Source organism: Lampris incognitus, chromosome 1 (genome assembly GCF_029633865.1).
Source record: "Lampris incognitus isolate fLamInc1 chromosome 1, fLamInc1.hap2, whole genome shotgun sequence".
Lineage (NCBI taxonomy): Eukaryota > Metazoa > Chordata > Actinopteri > Lampriformes > Lampridae > Lampris > Lampris incognitus.
The window spans coordinates 137574267-137585160 of NC_079211.1; the positions used below are offsets into that span (position 1 = coordinate 137574267).

The window sequence follows — 10894 nt, forward strand, 5'->3', positions numbered from 1 at the left end:
GTGTGTGTGTGTGTGTGTGGTAATGAGCTTAGGGCCAATCCGGGAGGCATGGAACGATGTAAGCAGTGATGTAACTGGAAGGCAGTGTTGGTAGTTTGGACAGTTTCTCAGGGGAATCAAGGGCACTAGGCTTCTGAATATCATCTTCCATCTGTGGCATTCAACACACCCACACACATAAATACACACGTTTAAAACACACACAGTCATATGTGAACAATTCTATACCCACACACAAGTGATTGGGTATAAGCACACAGGCATACATTCCTACTGACAAAGACCTAAATATACAAACTTCCACACATTCTTCCCAATGCCTTGTCCAAGAGGAGGGTTGCAGCCAGACAATGTCGGAGCAGAACTGACAGAAGGAAAGGGAAGCAGAGAAGCTCAGGTTTTCTTTCCAGCCAGTGATTGACACTGAAGTCCAACAGGCAGTCTAGACATCATCTTTTGGCTGGTGTCATTTTCACTTTGGGACAGCCGAGCTGACTGCAGGGACAAGGAAGTGATGGAATGTGACAATAACCTGTGTGTGTGTGTGTGTGTGTGTGTGTGTGTGTGTGTGTGTGTGTGTGTGTGTGTGTGTGTGTGTGTGTGTGTGTTTGAATGGCGTATTTATGGGCATATATTTGTTTGTGTAACTTTTAACAACTTTCAACAACTTCTTGAGACCATTGTATTATCTTAATTAATCTCATAGTTTGCCTGTACTATTCTGGAAATTTTTTTTTTAATTTACCCGCTCATCAGTTGTTGCACTGACTTCCTGCGCTCCTGGTGAGAACCGTGTGGACTCAACCCTCAGCTGACAGAGCTGACGGCTAACGGCGCTAACGGCTAACTTCCACTTCCTTTACTGTGACCAACCGGTTTAATATTACTATGCCCTGCGAGGACTGCCTTAAAGCAATAAACGACATTACTAATCTCAAGGATGAAATCGGACAGCTCTCAGATGAACTAGACTCTTCTATTTGATTCTATTGACACCACAGCCACACAGTCCAAAATGATCTATCATGAACTCAGCCACTTCCGATACAATCCTCTTGAGACCAATCATCTCGGTGCTGGCCCTCCTCCTGCTCCACTCCCAGCTCACAGGCTACCTGGTCCGAGGTGGCAGTCAGCCGTAGAAAGACCCTGAGCTGCCTGCCTCCACCCCCCTCTCACATCGTTTTACCATGCTATCAGCTGATGCCACGCTTCACCCTGCTGATGCCCCCATGACCGATGCTGTTCCCATGGCTGATGTTGCTGCTTCCCATGTGGAATTGGTCCCTACTCCAGTCTGTCTCCCTCCCCACACATCTGCAACCTCGAATCGTTTTTTGACAGCAAGCAAGCTCTCCTTTGAACACCATGTCAATCAAATCACCAGAACTGCCTGTTCTCCACCTAAAAAACACATCTTGTCTCCACCCATCACTCTCCGTCTCTGCTGCTCAAACTTTGATCCATGCCTTCATCACATCCAGAATTGACTGCTGCAACAGCATTCTCTACGGCTCATCACCCGAAGTCCTGAACAAACTCCAGTACATCCAGAACGCTGCTGCTCGCCTGCTCACCCACTCGCGCTCCGAAGACCACACCACCCTGTCCTCCAGAACCTCCACAGGCTCCCTGTCCCACAACGGATCTCATTCAAAGTCCTTCTCTTCACTCACAAGCCCTCCATAACAAGGCCCCCCTCCTACCTCACCGACCTGTTTCACGACCATACTCCTTCCCGCAGCCTTCACCTCCTACAATGCCAGCCTCCTGTCTCCAACACACAGGACCATGCACCGGACCTGGGCGACAGAGGTGACCCCTCCCTCTGGAAACTCTCCCCAAACACATCAGCGACTGCACCGATTTGCCCACGTTCACATCATTATCAAAACTCACCTTTTCAGAATTGCTTTTATATGTGATTGTATATTTTTGGTGCGTTGCTTTTTTCATTTTAACTTATGTAAAGCATCTTTGAGTACTATGAAAAGCATTACTATTATCATATATATATATATATATATATATAATATATATATATATATATATATATCCACATTAATAGGAACTGCGAGAGGAGCTAGGATGCCAACTCCACACAAATTTCAACCTTCTGCCCCCCTCTACCTGTCAGGTTAGACTTTTTTGTGCCTACTTGTTCATGTATGTGGCTGCTTAGGCCTGCTAACCTCCCAACGACACAACAGCCCCATGCGTAAACTACGGCTTAGCTGAGGTCAGAGGCGGCTTTAATCAGGAGCGGACCTCTTTCACTCCTGCCACTCCTTCCCTCCCTCCCTCTCTCTCTCTCAAGACATCTCTGCACCTTTATTTCTCTTCGAACCTACCCCTCACTTCCTCTCCAAAATCCTTTAATTTATCCCCCCGTGCCGGTCTGTTTGGTTTACTCCCAGCTGTGCTTGATCACCCACGCCTTCTGACCCGCTGGCTAACCCCCGCCCCTTCTCTATTCACTCTCGTTGTCTGGTCCAGCACACAGCTATTCCATCCTTCACTACACTCTTTATCCCTCAGTAACCTCTATCCCCGCCCCTTATTTCCTCTTTCTTTTTCCTCCTCTCTCTCTCACACACACACTCCTGTAACCAGAACCGCCGCATGGGCTGTGCAAAGTGTGCCACCGCACGGGGCCTCGCGCCTCTAGGGCCCTCCCGCCTGGCCTGCGATCCTGCAGTGTCTTTTTTTTTTAATATATAATTTTTTATGACACTTCTTGACCCAACACGCCTCTAAATGAACTGCTGTGTGTCAATTCCATTATGCATCGTCAAAGTCCACGTGAAAAAAAATCTAACAAATTATTTAGGGTTTTTTTTTTTCATTTTCGATAGTGCGTCGTTACGTAGTTGCGTGCTCCATCTCACTGAGAGGAAGAGGGGAGGAGGGGAAACAATGCCGGCTGCACCGGAGCACTACCGATTTGGTAAACATGAGTCAGGTGCTGGGAAAAGTAAAATAGATAAATAAATAAAAAGAAGGCAGAATTTCATACTTGCCTGCGAGGATCGCTGGATAAATTTGTTAGCGCTTGCAGAGATGTGGCGGCTGAGCAGGTGTCTAAAGCTAGCGGGTGCATGTGACTGAGACCGTACCGGTCTGAAAAATGATCTGCAATCCCAAGTACATGTAGAATATAGACCTGTAATACTGAATTGTAACACACTGTCATCCTTCAACATGCGAAACAAAGTGACAGCTGGGCTGACTTGATGATATAAAGCCAACAGTTTTACAGTGATTTTTTTTTCTTTTGAAAGACTATAATAACAAAAAAATCATAGCTGAGACTGTGCATGATGATGCTGTATTATTCTACTGCGTATAAATGTACTGCTGCGACGCATGCAGCGGTACTAGAATAGCTATGTGTGTGTGTGTGACCATTATTCATGCACATGCACGTCAACAAGCAGCGCCTCACATGTCAAGTTCGCACAGGGGCCTCTCTCGCACCCCCGGCCCTGCCTGTAACTATCATTTCTTTCCATCTGCACATTTATCTGTCTCTCTTGTACTTAAGTGTAGAAGCCATACAAATAGCAGCATTGAATAGACCCCCTCCCTCCCCCCCACCCACATTTCTGGGTTACATAAAGTCTCTAGCAAGCCAGTGGTGCCATCCACTCATCCAGAACCCCCCGTTGCGCCGTTGCCCCCATCCGTCTCTGTCCTCTTCCTTCGGCAAGAGTTCACCCCTTGCTCCATGACACAGCTGCCCACATAGCCAGTCCTCACCTGCCCAACCTCCACCCACCCTGCAAGAAATTACCCCAATAACAAACAGCCACTTTCGCAGAGCAAATGTTATACTAGAACAGGCTTTCAGACTGCATAGGCAAAGCGTCTATGTGCAAACGCTAGCTTAATTTGGGACAATGCAGTAGCAGCATCTGACGTGCAACCATGCATAGAACCGTTTCCAAAAAGATGTAGGGTCCATTATTTCTACTACTTTGTCATCATGTGGTATGATATTTGTTCACGCTGGTGTGTAATGTGCATGTCATGTTTGTGTGTGTGTGTGTGTGTGTGTGTGTGAGAGAGAGAGCGAGAGAGAGAGAGACAAACAGACAGACAGATATGCAGACAGACAGACCATCTGTCTGCATGTATGTCTGTCTGTCTGTCTGTCTGCATGCATGTCTGTCTGTCTGTCCGTCTGTCTGCGTGCATGTCTGAGAGACAGACAGAGAGACAGAGAGACAGAGAGACAGAGAGACAGACAGACAGACAGACAGACAGACAGACAGACAGACAGACAGACAGACAGAGACAGTAAACTGCCACAGGCCCAGCTGGTACAGACTGGTTACATAACCAGGTCTGTAGCCTCTGCTGGCTGACAGTAGACCTCTCTCTCTCTCTCTCTCTCTCTCTCTCTCTCTCTCTCTCTCTCTCTCTCTCTCTCTCTCTCTCTCTCTCTCTCTCCTCTCTCTCTCTCTCTCTCTCTCTCTCTCCTCTCTCTCTCTCTCTCTCTCTCTCTCTCTCTCTCTCTCTCTCTCTCTCTCTCTCTCTCTCTCTCTCTCTCTCTCTCTCTCTCTCTCTCTCTCTCTCTCTCTCTCCATCGCTCTCTCTCCATCGCTCTCTCCTCCCTCCCGCACACACGTACTCACATTTTATTCATGTCTGCAGCAAAACTTTGTGGCGGAGCGTAAGGGAAAAAAAGCCAGCTAGCTCGCCACGTCACGACGACGTTCTACGTGCAACTTCCTGAACAGTCTATGGAGCATATTTGCGAGAGAGTGAAACAGAGAACTATTTAGCACCGATGATAACAGGGGTGGTGATGGATGAAAGTGTCCTTGGGCAGCGCAGCAGTGTGTCTAAGAGCTCTTTGCTCTCGCTCGGTTGCAGTAATGCTTTGTAAACAGACAGGCTTCTCTCTGGGTGCCCTCATTTCATACACCTCCCCCCCACCCCCCACTACCACCACCAGCACTGATGATTTCCTCCTACTCTCTAAACCCCTTTCCATTCTCTTACTTCTCAGATTTATATTTCACTCACTTGCCTCCCAGAAGTTGGTAGCACCGATCCTCCCACATCAGTCTGCACTACATTCCTCACCGCTGACGCTGACTATTTTTTCCTATCACCTTTTTTTAATTTCATGTCCATGCACACCCTCCCCTTTGGGTAAGTTGCAATTAGCGTTTTATGTGCAGATGGGGGGTTTGGTGTTTTTGCTCAAGGAACCCTCAAGAGCACACCTGGATGCTGATTAACATGCATATAGTCCATCGTCAAGACTGGATGTGTCTTCCTAACCACCGCTGGACCAGCCTTCCACCTGTTTCTCTCTCTAACACTTTAACCTCCATCCTCATTAGGTCTTCCTATCCCCTCACTATCAATCTGTTGACAACATTACATAAAGTGCTAGCTCTATCGCAAGGTTAATAATACGCCAAAGGCCTCAAGCAGTAATCCAGATAAAAAAAATCCAACCTTGTCCATGTCCACAGGGAGAGGTAGATAAATTTCTGTAAGAGGGTAATCCTGACCACACGTCTCTTCTGGTTAATGTCAGGGATTTTTTTCTTTTCTTTGTGCATCTCAAAAATAGGCGACAGAGGGGGGAAATTAGCCCACAAAAATAAACTCATAACTTGGAAGTTGATCATTATAGCATTTTGTACTACATAGCTTACAGTATAGAATATTCACCAGAATTGAGCTTTATCCAGTCTTCACTGTAAAATGTAGTTTTCTCAGTACATCCCATACACACATGCATAAACCATTACCATCTACACTCCCATCAAAATAGCCTACTGCTTCCCATCCCTAAGCTGGTGCTTCAAACACACATTCACATTCTCTTTCCCACACACACACACACACACACACACACACACACACACACACACAACAGCAGGTTACATTTACCTGCCCGTCTTCCTCTACAGTCAGCTACCTAGGTCAGCACAGACCAGCCATGTAATACTGGTTGAATTTTCCATGTGGGTTGCAGTGTTGCACTTTATCGTCGCTAAACCATTGGTTCTCAACCTGGGGATCGGGACCCCCCGAGGGGGTGGCGAGATCATTTCCGATGGTCGCCAGATAGTTGTGGAGAAAACAAGCATGAAACTATCCAGACCCACAGTGCACCTGATCCGAAAAATAGGTGTACTGTCTCTTTAAAAGCACTCTGCACCGGCCCTCAGTATACCTCAAGACTTCTCTGAGGGGGCAATACACCACTAAATGTCAGTATGTTTAGTAAATAATAATCATTCTTCATATCAGGATCAGCATGAAAAAACACTGCAAGCATTGAATGTTACAGAAATCGAGCTTAAATCATTGTCACCTTTAAACACGCATTCAATTTCTTGTCATATGATTCACCTGAAGTCATACACTGGCAATAACAGCTTCTGTGCAAATAACAGGGGTACATTTTAAGCACCAGCTTCTTCAGAGGACCCTGGGATCCAGCGGTCTTGGTCGCTATTATGCGTGGAGATATATATTATGGTTGTCGAGAAAACTGAAGGAGAGCGAGGGCAACAGCAGACTAATAGCAGGTGCAGTCGCACTTGCATGTGAGTGACCACAATTGGCGTCTATGAGTAAGTGACCACAATTTGTGCCACATGGCCCACGGCGGCAGTTCCACAAGGCCGTGGGAAAAAATAAAATAACATATTTCAGACTGGGGAATGGTTTTTTTTACATTACATCGCCTGCACTGGTGATATAACTTGCCTTAGAATAGGTTTTATTGAGTGTGTTTGTGAGCACATGAGGTGCCGTTTTTTTTTTCCAATAAATCTGAAAACACTAATTAAAGCCAAAATAGAATTAGTTGTTGTTCCGTCAGCGGGCATAGCAATGGCCTCCCTGTGTGAGTTTGGTAGCCTGCATGTGTTATATTACAGTAATCCCTGAACAGTCTCGGGCAGACAGTTTATGAGCGTTCAGTGTGTTTGCATCAGGGTGTTGTGAGTTAAATGTCCAAATGCTATTGGGGGGTCACGAACACCAATGTGATTATTCTGGGGGGGACCCAAAAAGTGGAGAACCACTGTCAAAGAGTAGGGTATGGCTAATCAAAACAATAAGTTGCTTTTTTCCCCGTGTCCATAGTCAAATGTGGATATAAAGAAATGATAATTAATCTGTTAAATACAATAAAGAACTTGATTGTTCCAATACTAGCTGGTTCAAACTAAACCTTCTGGGAAAATGGTTGGATAACATGTGTTCACATTTGTTTTCGCAGTATTTCAAAGCCAAGGGATCAGTCAGACTGTGGTGTAAGAGCCACATATATAAATAAGTAAATATCGATTAAATTGGGAGAGAAAGTCTAGCTGAAACTGAAAACTGCTAGCACACTGACTACTAATAAAAAAGATGGCCTTTCTGGATACAAAGACGAAACAACAGACAAAGACTGTCCACTTTAGAGAAAATGTATGACTGGACGCTTATGCTAAATTAATCTGACAGTCATGCTTGACAATAATAGGGAGTGTGATTGAGGTGGTTGGAAAAAAAATTCCCAAGAGGAGAGCAACTGCTTTCCCTCAAATGACCTCAGAAATAGGATTCTGCATTATGGTGTGTGTGGGTGTGGGTGTAGGTGTGTGTGTGTGAGAGAGAGACAGAGAGAGAGAGAGAGAGAGAGAGAGAGAGAGAGAGAGAGAGAGAGAGAGAGAGAGAGAGAGAGAGAGAGAGAGAGAGAGAGAGAGAGAGAGAGAGAGAGAGACAGAGACAGAGACAGAGACAGAGACAGAGAGACAGAGACAGAGACAGAGACAGAGAGACAGACAGACAGACAGACAGACAGACAGACAGACAGACAGACAGAGAGAGAGACAGAAAGACAGACAGACAGACACAGGCAGGCAAGCAGGCAGAGACAGGCAGGCAGACAGAGACAGACAGACAGGCAGACAGAGACAGACAGACAGGCAGACAGACAGAAAGACAGGCAGACAGAGACAGACAGAGACAGGCAGGCAGACAGAGACAGACAGACAGACAGGCAGACAGAAAGACAGGCACAGACAGACAGAGACAGACAGACAGACAGACATACAGAGCAGATGCATGTTTTATCATGATCACACCTGCCTTTATCCTTGGGTAAAGATTAGCATGCCTCTGCAGTACACACCGCGGCTGCTGCAGTCTAGAGTGCGTCAATGAAGACAACCTCGTGCCTTGCCCGTCCGCATCCATTCATAACCACTGGACTCATTCAGTTTTTTGTGAAACCAACACTGCTGCACAGTATAGTGATTGGGTATGTATACCAAAACGTGCACTACGACAGGTTTATTCAGCATTACGCTGGCGTAAAATAATTTTTAAAAAGTGTGTGTCCAAAGAGGTCAGGTGAATCGGCCATACTAAATTGTCCCTAAGTGTGAATGTGTGTGTCGGCCCTGCGATGGACTGACGGCCTGTCCAGGGTGTCTCCCTGTCTGCCGCCCAATGACAGCTGGGATAGGCTCCAGCATCCCACGACCCTGAGAGCCGGATAAGCGGTTTGGATAATGAATGGATATAGAGAGAGAGAGAGAGAGAGAATATATAGATAGATGCTTTGAGTGGTAGTTGCAGCTAGAAAAGCGCAATAAAAAAACGCAACTTGATTGATTGTCTGATATAGATATCGATAAAATAGATATGGGGAGAGCAGCCCGCACCTAAAAAAGATGCATTAACAAGGCTTGCGTAACGAGCCAAGCCCATACGCTGCTTCAGCAGTGAACCGCAAGGCTCACGGCAGCGGACACCGTTAGCGAGGGAGGCACGTGTGCATGACCGAAAGGAGAAACCTTTGCCGTTAAAAACAGTGAGACATTTTCGGCGGCGGCCCCTTCCAACGGAAAGGAGGCGAAAACGCGCGAACGGCGGCGTTGCATCCGCGGGTAATGACTGCTCCTTTGTGCACAACAGCGTTACACGTGGAGCATGTGACCGCACTCATTCCTGCAGGAGTTGTTGGCCTTACCTTCCGACGGTTCCGGAATTGACCCACATGCCACTCTGCCCGCGGTTCAGCCGGTCGCGTCAACCGGACTTAAACAAAGAGAAGGGAGGAGGAGGGGGGGGTTCGGAGGTGGTCTTCGCTTTGTGAGGGAACCGAAACTGCGGATGTTGAACGGAGGAACTCGTCTCGTCACGGTGGCAACATCGCTCTCTGAATAACGTCGCCTTAAAACAAAAACAAAAAAATCCAACGCGTTTTACGGCAGACCTGTAACTATTACAGGCGAATTAAAACCGTCGCATTGTTGTTTTTTTTTTAATTAATCAATTATTTATTTGTTTTACTGAGCTAAACACAGCTCGGTCTGAGGCTTCTCCGTCTGCCACCCCCCCTTTCTGTTGTTGTTTCTCCAGCTGATTTCCTCGCCACGCCCCCCGCCACTGTGCGTCACGACTGAGCCGAAACCCCGCTGGCTTGTCCCGGGCTTAGAGGGGGAGGGGGTTAGGCGTTTCAGCCAATCAGCATGCACGGAGCACCGAGTAGCCCCGCCTCGAAGCAAAGGACCCCCACCGATTTATTCGGCCCCTTCTACTACACCCCACCGCTGTTTACGTCTGCGTTACTTCCCGACCTAAAGTTTACCAAACATAGCGTAGTGTTTCAGATCTGAGGAGTCCCCCGTTTCTTTTCATTGCGGACGTCCAAGCGATGAACCCCACTTTAGGATCCTCTTCTGACATGCTGATGAGTTACTGTGCAGAGATCGTGGGCGTTTGAATTTCGTCTTGAACACAAGTGTGGACTCCTTTCTCCAATCAACACGTGCTTTGGATAGGCTTTTCCTGTGACGATAACGTAACTGACATACATAATTAAAAGAAATGGGTGGTATTTGTAGTAAATGGGCGAGACATGCAACAAAAACAAAACCGATTGACTCAACATTTCCTACATTTGCAGGCAGCTGACGTTGATTGGCAGGTTGCTATGAAGCATGTCAGCGTTATGAACGCTGTCGTGCAAACTGCACCAAAAACTAAGAAGTCTGCATCGGGTCAACGTTTTGAAGACGGAGGTCTGCGCGGTTCACCGCGCTGCTGCCATTACACCCGCCGATAGCGGAGTCGCTGAGCCGCAGGACATGGCTGATGAAGACTGATGTGTTTCAACGGTCATTCCGGGTTTATAAGCGTAGCGGCCAACTACTGCGCATTAAGTCGTGCGTTACTAGAAAAAACCCCATGCAGGCGCCCAGAAATGAGATAACTCAGGTTACTGCGGAAAAATGCCATGCTTGCCGCGGTCATAATTTCCCAAGACCTCCGTGTCTGAGAGTTCAAATCTGGAATGTCGAAATGAGCCAGAAGGACAAATTCCCAACGTGTTTCCTAATAAAATAAATCTTGTTTGCTTGTTTTGCGTTATATTTAATTGGAGCTTAGACGCATGCCTACATGACAGTGTCCACCTGGGAATCATACATATTTGACACGAAAATGATTTCGACTCCAGCTTTTCGTTATGTTATGCCTTCAATTTGAGAACAATTGTGTGCTTGAGTTGACAGTTGTTTTTTGGGGCATGTGGGACCCTGAGAAAGCGTCGTCTGTCCACAAGCCTCTTGTCTGTGACAGTGGAAGACAGAAGACTGACATCTACTGGTAGGATTTGGTACTGATGGTTGTAAAACAGGGTGGGTCATGGCTTTTGACGTTTATATGCCTGAAAATAAATGTCTTGCTCCCACAGTTAGGTTGATGCTGTCACTCAAGCCTAGGGGTGAGAAACGTTGCTTTAGATCAGGATCGTGCCACAGCAAGCGGGTGTGATGTCGGGTCAATAGACCATTGTATCTAATTTAACTGTGCAGACACACAGATACATATATATATATATAATCAAACATGCGTGGATGCA

General features: G+C 46.7%; 1 protein-coding gene across 2 annotated transcripts in view; it reads right to left on the reverse strand.

Moving 5' to 3' along the window:
- rhobtb4 (Rho related BTB domain containing 4) overlaps window positions 1-10894 on the reverse strand; it is a 61961-nt gene that overhangs the window by 27720 nt on the left and 23347 nt on the right. The window contains exon 1 of one of the 2 annotated variants that reach the window (XM_056280888.1): window positions 8999-9334. The exons of the other annotated variant lie outside the window; for it this stretch is intronic. Within the exon in view, the coding sequence (XP_056136863.1) occupies window positions 8999-9027 (29 nt within the window). The 5' untranslated portion in view covers window positions 9028-9334. Of the gene's footprint in view, window positions 1-8998; window positions 9335-10894 lie in introns of those variants that run through there. 2 annotated transcript variants of the gene reach the window in all.